Raw genomic sequence first — 12,695 nt, forward strand, 5'->3', positions numbered from 1 at the left:
ATATTTCTCTAGCTTTAAAGTGCTTATAACAGGTAAAAGAGAACTCATGAACTTCACCGACAGTGAAATAAATACATATGTGCTCAGTATTTCTTTCTGTAGACCAGATCCATGTATCCTTGATACATTACATTACAATAGTGGGTTTGGAAGCTTCTCAATTTTAAAAAATGCAGTAGATTTCAAGTAAAGGGAGGGGGAGAAAAGTAAAAATATATTAATCTTTTTCCAAATCCTGGAAGTTGTGAAGGGAGGAAATTATTTTAGTCAACAACTTGGATCATGATGAAAATAGAGTAGTAGTAGTTTGTTGTACTTGCAGAGAATTCCCTACAAATCCTCTTTAGCACTATTTAAATATGAGACAACAAATGCAAAACTAAGATAAAAACAGTATAATAAAACTTAAAGAGACTCTTGAAATTATGAGAACAAAATAATATTTCATTACCTCTGCAAGGTATGTTACAAGACTAAAAGTTGTTTCTGAGAAGGAATCATGCAAATATCTACACACTACATTTATCCAGTTAGAGCAGTCCCTGGAATAACTGTGTGTGCTGTATAAACTCATCATATGAGCCAAATTAGCAAGAGTTGAAGACTTCTCCTCTGCACAAACCTATAAGACATAACAAGATAATATATATTTTCAGAATTTATATAACACTCTACATCCAAGCAGATTCCAGAACAATGGACAGTACAAATTTACATAAAGGTATAAAAACTATGTATTAAAACATTAAAAACAAGATAACATTAAAATTCTGACAGGTTAACAAGGACAGGTTCCCAGAACAAGAATGTCTTTAGCAGGCACAGAAAAGAAAACAGGGTTGGTATATGCCTAACCTCCTAAATCAGAATTTCACAGAAATGGAGCAATTAAAGTCCTTTCTCACTAACCTAGTTTTTGGAGTGTGTCAACAGGCACATAGATGGGGCGATCCAGTAAACATTGTTTATATAGATTTCCAAAAGGCTTTTGACAAAGTCTGTCACCAAGTGCTCCTGGGCAAACTAAGCACTAAAGGAACAAAAAAAAAGAGGGGGGGGGTGTCTTCTTGTATATCACTAACTGGTTAAAGAACAGAGAAGAGTGGAAATAAATGGTTATTTCTCCCAAAGAGAGATGTAACCAGAAGAATTCAACAGGGTTCTGTATTAGGACCACTGCTTTTCAACCTATTTATAAATTATCTGATATTGGGAATAAACAATGAAGTAGCCTAGTCTGCTGATGATACCAAACTATTTAGAGTTGTTAAACCCAAAAGGGGTTGTGAGGAGCTCGACAGGTATTTCTCCAAACTAGGGGAATGGACATCAAAATGGCAAACGCAGTTCAATGTAAGCAAGTGTAAAATAAGGCAAGTTGAAGTAAAAGAAAATACAGGCACATGGGATCTGAGCTAGCAGTAACTGAGCAAAAATGGGACCTTGGGGTGGTGGTAATGAGAATATCAACCCAGTGTGCATTAAGTCGGAAAAGTCAAACTCCATGCTAGGCATAACTGGAATGGAATAGAAATAGAAGTGCCAAGATGCTACTCGCCTTATACAAATATTTGGTATGACCACACTTAGAATATTCTATACAGTTCTGGTTTACCTGAAAAAGGACAATTTGATTTGGAAAAAGTACAGAGAAGGGCAATGAAAATGATAAAGGAGCTGAAGCAGCTCTCCTATGAGTAGCAGCTACAACAACTGGAAGTATTTAGGAAAAAGGTGAGTAAGAGGAGACATGATAGGGGTGTTTAAAATAATGTGCTGTACAGAAAAATCTCTCCCTCTCTCATAACACTAGAAGTCAGGGTCACGAAGTTTGACTGGTTGGAAGTTTAGGACAGATAAAAGGAAATAGTTCATCATATAATGTATAGTTAAACTATGGAATTCACTGCCACAGGAAGTGGTGATGGCCACCAATTTGGATAGCTTTAAAGGGGGATTGGACAGATACATGGAGGAGCAAGCTATCACCGGCTACTAGCCTTGTTGGCTATGTGCTACCTGCTCTACCAGAGGTGGCATACGTGCACTTGCTGAGGAGCTTGGATAAGTGGAGATCTTGTACCCATGCTGCTTGAAGGATCCTGTGGACACCTGGTTTGACACCCTGTGTAAGGGTGTTGAACTAAATGGATCTTTGGTCTGATCCAGCTCGGATTTCCTTATGATCTTACATAAGAAGTAATGTCAGGTCAGTTAAAAGAGATGTTTAATTATGTTTCCACAACTGCTCTTATCATGCAAGGTAAAAGTCCATTTTTAATTGTTTCAGGTTATTACATACCTTTGCTATTCTGTCAGCTGTTTCTTTGCAGAACTGAGTTGGGTTATCAAAATGCTGGATCAGATGAGGCAATAAACACAAGATGTTAAGAGGAAATCCTGCATAGAAAGATATGAAGCAGAATGTATCCATACAAAAACAATTTTCCAGCATTTTTTACTGTTTATTTCAATGCTCTCTGGAAATGCTATTTTTATGTACACCACTAACTGGGGAAATTGGACAAGGGCATGCTGTTGCACTCATATCCTGCCTGTGAGATCCTGTGGGCGGCTAGTTGGACTATGGATGAACAGAATGCTAGACTACATGGATCTTTGTTCTGAATCATAGGACTGTTCTTAAGTCCTTAAAATCTACTGATTACCACAATGTTTTAATATATTTGTGGCATATCTTTGTTCTGGGTGTCTTCCAAGAACTCCTTTCTTACTGTACTTCACACTTTCCCAACTCAGTTTTTTACACAGTTCCTCAACTGTAACATTTACCATTCAATTTCACAACTCAGTACTGCATGGCTATATACACCGCATCTTAAAAGTATACCTGATAACTGGGAAGGATCCACTAATGTATGCTTGGAGACAGTGATGAGTTTACTAAGTAAATGAACTGTCATTTCTTGTGTAGAAACTGAGGTAAACCCCTTCAGGAACAGCTGCTGAAGGCCTGGAAAATTAGTCCACTTTAATTTACTCTGCATCCTTTCAATCTTCTCCCTACTCTCAGATTTATCCAAAGGCAAATGAACAAGAAGTTTGTTGAGCAGCCTGAGGGCCAAGAGGTATTCATATTCATAATCTGATTCTAGCAAAGATGCAGCAATCCAGAATATGGTAGCCATCAAGTTCATAGGATCAGTAGTGGGCTGCACATCATACATTCCTCCCTCTTTCAGGGAGGAAAGGCTTCTAGTCCTTGCTAGGCTGCTGGCATGATTTATCCTTCCATCCATTATATCCAGTGTGTTGCTCCTCCGCCGATCACTCTTCCGATCACCTATTAAACTCAGTCTCAAAGAATTGCTTCGCAGGTTGCTGTAATAGCCTAAAAAGTTGCCACTACTAATGGGGCTTGTGCTTAGGTTTATTTGACCAGTGCTTTTCCTGTTAGCTGCATATTTGTTTCCCATCAATGGATCATAGTATGAAGCACTGAAATGGAAAAAAAGGTAGGTAAAAGTCATATTCCATGCTCAAAGAATATTGAAGGGGGTTAACTCAGCAAGCGTACTTTAAATTCAGATGCTTGAAGAGTGCAGTGCAAACTGAACCTTTGCTTCCAACAGATGAAACAACAGGTCCCACTTGAGTTTAACACATACAGGAAAAGAAAACCTTCTACAGAGTCCTGTTGTTTAGAGTCAGTCTTGGCACCTTTCCTGTTTTGAAGATTGGCTCTAAAGATTGCCATGCATGAGCAGAAGGCACTTCCACATTTACTTAAGTCAGTATAGAATTCTATGTTATTTTACTCCCAGATTCCAGCCCTCTGTAGCATAACAAACCCTCCTTTGGATGGTCTCTTGACCTTCTAGAATGGTTTTTCAGGGTGCGTAGCAGGATTTATTTAAAATATTTATATCCTACCTTTTATGACTATAGCCTCACAAGACAGCTTACAAAATAAATACTAAAAATGATTCATTATGAAATCTAGAAAGCAGTATTTCATGAGAAAGTATTACAAATATCACAAGAAAAGGCATGGCATTTTTTCAAGTCTCCAGGATTCACTAAAACAAACCCAAAAGGAATTTCATGAAATTCTTAAAATATGAATACCACTGCTGAAAAGATTTGCTAGAGAATTAGTTTCTGGTTTACACATCTGACTGAAAACAGTCCAAATGCCTTAGAGCAGTGGTTTTCAACCACCGGTCTGTGGACCAGTGCTGGTCCATGGGAGATTTCCTGCCATTCCATGGGAGAGTTGCACCCTGCTCACCGCAGACTGGCATGGGGGCTGGTTGTTCCACCACCTCTCCCTTGGCTGGCATCACATTTGCAGGGGGTGCACCAGTGCAGCTGGGAAGGACGCAAGGAGGGGAGAGACGGCTTGGTGGGAGACAGCTGGGAGCCACACTGCTCCAATTTCAGTATTTTGGTTTTTTGTTGGCATTTTTTGTTGCTCGGTTTCTGGTTGTTATAAACAATTTTCATTTATTTGTATTGTGTTTGGAAGCAAACACAAAGAAAACTGTTTTATGTGTATGGTGCTTTTTGTTTCTGCCTCAGCAGTCTCTGAGGTGGTTTTCCTGTTTTCACTGTCCCACTGAAAACAATGTGCCTTACTTCTGAATAGACATGTATAGGATACACTGTAAAACCCACATTCAGGAATGATTATATTAAGGTTTATATGGTTATTTATTTATTTGATTTTATTTATATTCCACCATTTTTCTTTTTTAATGAACTCAAAGCAGCTTGCATCATTCTCCTGAAACTATCACTCTTATTTCCATGACAACTCAGTGAGGTAGGTTGGGGCTGAGAATCGGTGACTGGCCCAAAGTCCCTTAGTTGGCTCTATGGTTGAAAGTGAACTAGTACCTAGATTACCCGAGCCTCAAACTTACACTCTTAACCACTACATTGTACTGGCTCTCAGAAGTAAGCTAATTCCAGTTCTGCTTTGTACACTTTGAAATACTTTGCCCAGTAGAAGGGAAGAAAGATGGTGAGAAATTCTGGTTTTCACAGCCCAGATGTTGCAGATCAGATACATACAAAGGCTGAGTAGCATAAATTCTTACTGGGAAAGTGCAGTGAGAAGATCATAATGCTTCATGGTATCTGCCAGTGTATCAACAGATGACTCCAAAGTAAGAAGTAGTTCTATGACAAAACCCTGTAGGTAGAAAACAAACAAGATGGGATTTAAAATTTCAACAGAAAATTGGAGCTAGGGAATATGGTAAGACACAAAGCTGGGCTCACATTCACATGATCAATGAACTCTACTACCTAAACGGCTTGGGTCCTGGTTCCCTGAAGGAGCGCTTACATCCATATATGCCCGACCGCCCCTTGAGATCTGCGGGAGAGGCCCTTCTCCAGGAACCCTCCATGAAAGAAATTAGGAGGGTAGGTACTCAGAGGAGGGCTCTCTCTGCGGTGGCGCCCAATCTATGGAATGCGCTCCCCAGAGAGGTCCGCCTGGCACCGTCGTTATTTGTTTTTCGGTGCCAGGTGAAGACCTTTTTATTCAAACGTCATTTTAATTGTTAACAATATTTGCTTATTTATCTGGCAAGGGCGACTTCTTTTATATTGTTTATTTATTTTATATTGTTAATTTAATTTTATACTGTTATTTTTGTATTTTATTGTATTTTATTGTGTTGTAAGCCGCCCCGAAGCTTCGGCAAGAGGCGGCATAGAAATGTTTAAATAAATAAATAAATAAATAAATAAATAAATAAATAAATACTGCTTCATTTCAAAGAGGCTGAGATGGCATAGGTCCTCAAAGTTTTGATAGCCAGTGTTTTCCCTTAAAAGTAACAGAGGAAACAACCACTACAATATATTGTTCATGAGAGGTGAATTGGTTCAGAATGTTTGCAGTTCAGTTTCCTTCCACTTAGGATAAACAGCATGCACTTTAACTTTACAGTGTCATGTTTGTGCCAGCAAACAACTCCCTAGCCATTTTACCCAAGACTGCGTTACATGACATATATAGAGACACTCTGTGCAGGGGAAAATTACATCTCTATAGTTCCCCTGAAACAGTTCATGTGTTTAGTTTGGGAACTGTTACATATTTTGGGGACTGTTCTAATTTTATAATTTTCTGTGAAAAAAACCAGACCTGTGATATCTCCATGCAAAATGCAAGATTAAAGCTATGATACACATTTTACTCTTGATGTATTAGCAATTTATATTAATATTTAGCAATGCCTTTTTGCAGTTAAAACTCAAATTGAAGGCACTTATTTCTTGTTGAAACTACCCTCAGAATCAGGCCTTAAAGATTTATGCTAGCATCTGCATTCCTCCATAGAGTGGCTGGCATGACACATTTTAAATGCCATTCTGCATCCTCAAACCTTCTTTTATCCCACAAAATAAACCAACTTAAGAATAAAAAGTTGATGTATTATTTTAACTGTACCAAAAACCAAAATATGCCTACCTGAGCTTCTTCTCCTGCATCTCCAACAGTTTCTACAAGCCTGGAGAGAATGTCAGAAAGTGTGGCAGCAGAAAGAGGTTGCTTCAGCGCTCTGAAAATCTGAAAGGACCTCCCAGCATAATGTCGAGAAGAGCATGAAAGTGCAGTTTGCAGAGCAACTTCACTAAGATGGTTCTCCAGCTGAAATCCAACTGCTAAATAAAGTGATATTCATGAGTATGGAATAAATACTGGGACTAAGAAAGGTTTTGGGTTTTCAACAGTAATACTTTAAAATTAGGTATATGCACTTCAGTATAAATTATTGTAAGAATACTGGACATGTAATGATTTTTCTGTCTTGTGCAAACCTGCTCTTGTATGTATGTTGCCCAGCTGCTAAGATCTCTGGAAGAACATCTTTGCACTCAGAGGTTTGTAGGCAAGCAACCAGGCTTTCTCTCTGGTGGACGCCCTTGTGAAACACTGCTGGCATCTAGTATGTTTTGGCTCAGGCCTAAGATTAACTTTATTTGCCAAGGTGTGTAATAAATGTTGATAATGACTTTATTTTTGTTTGTGATTTTTAATGTTTTACTTTTTAGTCTTTTCATTTTTGTATCTGTTGTTTTATATTAATCTGCTGTTTGTCTTTTACAAATTGAAGTTGTGTATGATTAAATAAACCAAAAATACAGTAGTCTTCATCCTTGGTTTCTGTGGCAACATGAAGAAATTGGGACAATAAGTGAAGCAGCATGCAAATTTTTGTTTGCATGATATGTACCTTACCCCCCCAAGTAATTTTCCAGTATTGTAGTACTATATTAAAGGAGCGCTTGCGTCCATATATGCTCTCCCGCCCTGAGATCAGCGACAGAGATCCTTCTCCGGGAGCCCTCCGTGAAAGATATTAGGAGGGTGAGTACCTGGAGGAGGGCCTTCTCTGTGGTGGCGCCCCATCTATGGAATGCGCTCCCCAGAGAGGTCCGCCTGGCACCGTCGTTGCTTTTCGGCGCCAGGCCAAGACCTTTTTCTTTAAACAATATTTTAACTGTTAATTGCTGTTTTTATTTATTGGTTTTATAGCTCAGCCAAGATGTATCCAGATTTTTAATGTTTATTCAACATTTGTTTATTTGCTTTGTAAACAGCCCCAAGGCTTGTTGCAAATGGGGCAGCATAAAAATGCTTTAAATAAATAAATATTCTAAAAGCATACCTGAACTTGACTGTTTAAATACAGAAACAACATGCTTTAGAAATACAGTTAACTGCTCGGCACTCTTTATGCTTGGATTCTTTGCTGAAACATCTTCATGGTTCCACAGTGGTCCTCGCTTCCTAGAAGCAGCAAAGTCGAGTACTTGAACCTCATATGTCATATATAATAAGGACTAAACATTTTAAATTTGATTCCCCACCTATTTGATACATTTGATACTATTTGATAAGAAAAAAGGACATTTAGCTACATCTGATAATATAGCATTGCATGTTATGCTGAAGATATTTCAAATTCCTTGACAGAAATGATGCTGCTGTATTTCTATGCAACAGCAGACATGTAATTCATACTAGTTATGTTTATTAACATTTTCAGCATTTAAGAGTAAAGAACAGAAGTAAAAGACTGCAAAGAATATTCATACGGGGAAAAACATACCACAGTAAAGCTGCAAAACTGTGTACTGAAAAAGGCTTTACTTACAGAAGGGACTTTCTAGCAACTCAGGGGGTAAAACCAGGACTTTTTTTGTTATAGAATGCACCAGAACGGCGCTCCGTCATCCTTTTTTGACGGATTTTTCCAAGTGATTGTGAATTGCTCTGTTGGGCGCAGCAGATGGGGCAGAAATTATTAACATAGTGCCTGCGGGCTGTTTGTGTGTCGGTGCTGATTGTCCGTGCTGATTGTGAGGGCAGAGGATTACAGGCACCTATGCAGAGCAGGAGGAACATTGTAGCAAAGGTCACCTCCATGTTCTTCCCCTCTGTAAAGCTAGCTAGATGACCAGTTTTGGTCATTTAACCATGAAGTAGAAAGATAGGAGGTTGAAGTACCAACAGGATATCCATCTTCGCAGTTCTGGACTTCCTCCCTACCCCCCTTAAACTCTTCTCTGAGATCACTCTTGCAGACAACCTTGGAGAAGCAACCAGCACTTTTCCTTGTGCTCCATGCTCCCACTGTGAAGTGGGAGGGGGATATACAGATCTGAGATCAGAACTCTCTTCCCACCTCATATCTGGGAATAAAACAAAAACAAAAACACCCCCCCTCCCCAGGCCCTCTAGACACTGTCTAGGGGCCATAGGAATGTTTTGCATGTGGTTTTCTAACAACATGAGTTTTTTAAGTCCTAGAAAAATTAAGATAACTGGTCAACACACAAGATTTCTGGGGGGAAGGGGAGGATGTACCTCATAAGAATTCATACATCAAATTGGGAGTATCTTCTTTGGCAACACAATTTTACTGGAAAAACAGTTGCATTTGCATTTTTCTCTTTACATCTTGAGTAACTGTGACTGGCAGTAAAAATGTAGCAATTGCTGGATGTTTCACATTTGTGCAATTTTCATTCAGATGTGACAGAGCAGAATATTTTAAAATGCTTGTTTTCATACAGTCAAGTAAATGCACAAAGTCTGAAATGTTACCTTGAAGTAATAAACTCCATAAGCGATTTCATTTTTTCATCTTGCTCTCCTGAAATGTCAGCTTCATTGAGGATGGTGCTATGCATATGAGAAATAGCAGTACTGGTATTTCCTAAGCTGATGCTAGAAGAGGTAGAACTTGAACTGAGCCCTGAGTCTGTCATTGGGGAGGGCTGGTGATCCGGTATAAAATCATTAACACCTAATTACAAAAGGACATAATTATTTCGTATAAAATAAAATCTTATAAAACATAAGCTATGGCAAACCAGGTCTATTTTATTAAGAGATGCATAGTGTAATTTAAAATAAAATATTAATCATAAAAAACACTATTATGATATCTATCATTCTGAATGATCACATTGTATGGTTAAGTGCTGCCATCTGTTGTAAAATAATATAGTGCCCATGCATCACAAACTTGCTTCAGTTTGATATTTCTTTATGCATGCAGTTTAAATCAAAGTTATGACTGTTCAAGAAAACATATCCAGTAAAACACAGAATTACTTTTTAACAATTATATAACAAACCATACCACTTTCTATATTATCTGCACAGTGACAAACTGTAAGTTTGAAGCAATATTTCATGTTAAAATTGAACACAAGAGCACTACTGAAAATCTAACACATCTAGAGAAAATATAATTCTGCATTGGAATCAGGATTTGACTTTGAACCAAAAAGAATTTAGACTTCTGTTTTTCAAACATCATTCTCCTTGCTAGTTAAAGGTAATACCATTTTTAAAAAAGATAATACAACAACTTCGTATTAACAGTTGTAACTTTTTAGGAGGTCACTGAATGTTAGTTCTTAATCAATTTTTACTACAGAAACATGTGTCTGTAACACCTTGGGTTATAATCCTCTATTAGGTTTGTTACTAAAACAGTATTCTGACATTGACTGATGTCGCTTCATCAATATATTCACAGATATATAATTTTAATGTAAAATTAAATGTAATTTATGTTTATTTTCAATGGCTAAAGTGTATGTTATTATGGATACTATAACAGTTTATACCCCTTTGCAAAGTATTTTTTTCTTTAGAAAATATTTCACTTATTAACTAAATACTTGTAAATATGTAAAATTCACATATCTAAAATACCTGTAAATATGTAATCCGAATGTGCTATTTGTTTGACAGTGAGCACCCGGGGTTCATTAAATTCCCTGTTCCTGAGAAGGACAGAAGCCACAGACTGGACATTACTGTTAGAGCCCATTACTATAAGTAAATGTAACAGGAGGCATTTAGAGTGTTCATATACTTCTGGATGATGGTGGTCAAGTCCTGGAAGCAAGAAACGTAATGTCAAATATAGTACAGCTCTGATGATATAACCTCATACGATCTACAGTATTGCTGCCACTGTATTCAAAATATTCTATGCAGACAAACCGGAGTTCTGCTAACTGGGGAGTAAAAAGGCAGAGGGAATATGTGCTCCTTCATTCACTGTTCAGTACCATAATGCATTAAATGCATAACATATCAAATATTTTCATTCATTACTTATGTTATTTTTGAATGTTACTGAATATATTATCCTATGTGATCTGAGTTTCCTATATTGTTATAGAGCCGGGAATTTAATATCTGTTTTCCAGAGGCGGGTTTATGTTAATTCAGTCAATTCAGACACTGGCACTATCCCTTAAAAAATAAGTACACAAAATAGTATAATTACACTGCCTCCCAAATTTATTAACAAACCTAGTTACCTATAAAAACTGCATGAACCAAGAGGTGCAGGTAGCTCCCCCAGTCAACTTTCACACTGTGGTCAATTATCAAGTCAGTCAACAGAATCACTGCTATATTACACCTACAAGCAAAACAATTAGAATTGGTTAAGAATGCAAAATACAGCAGCAGTTTTTTTTAATAAAGATGTTATACTTTTAAAGAAGACTTTGTGAGTATCCTAGTTACAAAATTATTATTTGAGAATTACCACCAGCCAAAATAAATCTGATTCTCGCAAGATGGACTGATAAAAATATTAGTGATGATGACACATGTGATATGTGAAGATATTTATGGTGCACCGTACTGTGACTTTTGCATATCATTTAGGAAATAAATTCTATGTTAAACATCTAAGTCATTGTTCCAATGAAGAGAGACATAAAGATGGCATTCTGTGCTAGTACGGTAAAGTATCACAAAATTCATAAAGGATAGTTGAGAGCACAACAACCTGGTCAACACATAATAACCATTTCCCATGACATTGTTAGGTTAGCTCTGGGTTGTTCAACTACTAAAAAAGGTTTCTGGTTCAGTTGCTGCAAAATAGTCCAGAAAAGCTTTCCTGAGTTAACTGAAAACAGAAGTTTTACCCACATGATCCTGCCAATTTCTTGGTTAAACAATCCCTGAATTGGCTGTTCAATGTGGATTGAACCTGTATCTTAATGAAGCTTCCTCCACCATACTATTAGAATAACAAGCTACAGCCAGGGAGCTCACTCTCCCTTGTACCTCACAAAGGCCTATCTGAGAACATCAATCATTAAAAATAAAGAAGTCCTCTTCCAAGAACTTTAGTTGTCTGAGGCAAAAACAAAATGAAACAAAAGTCAATCAAATTTATTTGTACATTTCCTAGAAGAAACTCCTGTTTATATCTTTAAGGCAATGAGTATTCAAGGAGAGAGTCTCTATCTACCATAGTTTTTTAGAGCAGAAAGGAGATCTCAGGAATTGTCTTCATACCCCCAATATTAATCACCATAACATCAAAAAAGCACTGCAGAATGTTCAGATCATTTTACACAGGAAATCTAACACACTGAGCAGTGTTATCATCCTGTAACAGAAGGAGCTATTCCCTACTGCCTAATGTACATCCCTGGCAGGTCCCTGCAGATTCCCACCCTGAAAAGTGTTTACTGTAATACACAGTTCACTAGAATGACATGCCAAAATAGTGGCTGCCGAGAATGTCATCTAGCAAAGCAAAAGGCAGAGCTCCAGGTTGCAGGTGGCTTAAAAAGGTTGACTGATATCATTTGCACAAGGAAGATGTTTCAACCTGACACCTTTTATTGTAATGGAGAAGAAAGGTTGCAGCTTCCCCAGGGGAATGAGATGTGAAGCTGGAGAATCCTCAACAGGGAGATTAGAAACAGAAACTGTGGCAAAGTAGACAATGAGGCAAGAGAGCTTTAGAGTGCTGTCAAACAATGAGAAAAGGAAATGAAGTACCTGGTGCAAGCAGCACCTAACAGGATCAAACTCTTCCACATCCATGAAAGAATAAAATGCAGCAAATGTATGACCATCTCATAGAAGGCTTACAAGCAGCATTGAGGATGTGCTGAATCAGATAGTGATACCTATAGTGATACCTATCTTATCACTACCACAGGATCATCCATGCTTTCATGAAGAGTGTCTCAAGTTCCAAGTGCTGAATGTTGCCTCACTCTGAGTGGAATATGGACCGACTGCAGCTGAAAATAGTTGCCCTCCAATGACAGAGGAGAGCAGATCATGGCTATCATAGCCACAAGGACTTTCACTTTTGTCAGGATTCTGATACTAAGTGGAAATGGTAGGAAAGTGTAAAATAGTACTT

General features: G+C 37.8%; 1 protein-coding gene across 15 annotated transcripts in view; it reads right to left on the reverse strand.

Annotated features, from left to right (window-relative positions):
• FRYL (FRY like transcription coactivator) overlaps positions 1–12,695 on the reverse strand; it is a 177,712-nt gene that overhangs the window by 29,028 nt on the left and 135,989 nt on the right. For 11 of the 15 annotated variants that reach the window (XM_044417666.1, XM_044417664.1, XM_044417667.1 and 8 more), the window contains 9 exons: positions 10,834–10,937; positions 10,217–10,402; positions 9,095–9,296; positions 7,653–7,774; positions 6,452–6,645; positions 5,064–5,158; positions 2,852–3,459; positions 2,303–2,400; positions 452–622 (listed from right to left, as the gene is read on the reverse strand). In XM_044417666.1, coding sequence (XP_044273601.1) covers positions 452–622; positions 2,303–2,400; positions 2,852–3,459; positions 5,064–5,158; positions 6,452–6,645; positions 7,653–7,774; positions 9,095–9,296; positions 10,217–10,402; positions 10,834–10,937 — 1,780 coding nt within the window. The remainder of the gene's footprint in view (positions 1–451; positions 623–2,302; positions 2,401–2,851; positions 3,460–5,063; positions 5,159–6,451; positions 6,646–7,652; positions 7,775–9,094; positions 9,297–10,216; positions 10,403–10,833; positions 10,938–12,695) is intronic. The other 4 variants (XM_044417662.1, XM_044417661.1, XM_044417657.1 and 1 more) reach the window with 1 other exon arrangement.

This window comes from Varanus komodoensis, unplaced genomic scaffold (assembly GCF_004798865.1).
Source record: "Varanus komodoensis strain SLA01 unplaced genomic scaffold, ASM479886v1 scaffold9, whole genome shotgun sequence".
Lineage (NCBI taxonomy): Eukaryota > Metazoa > Chordata > Lepidosauria > Squamata > Varanidae > Varanus > Varanus komodoensis.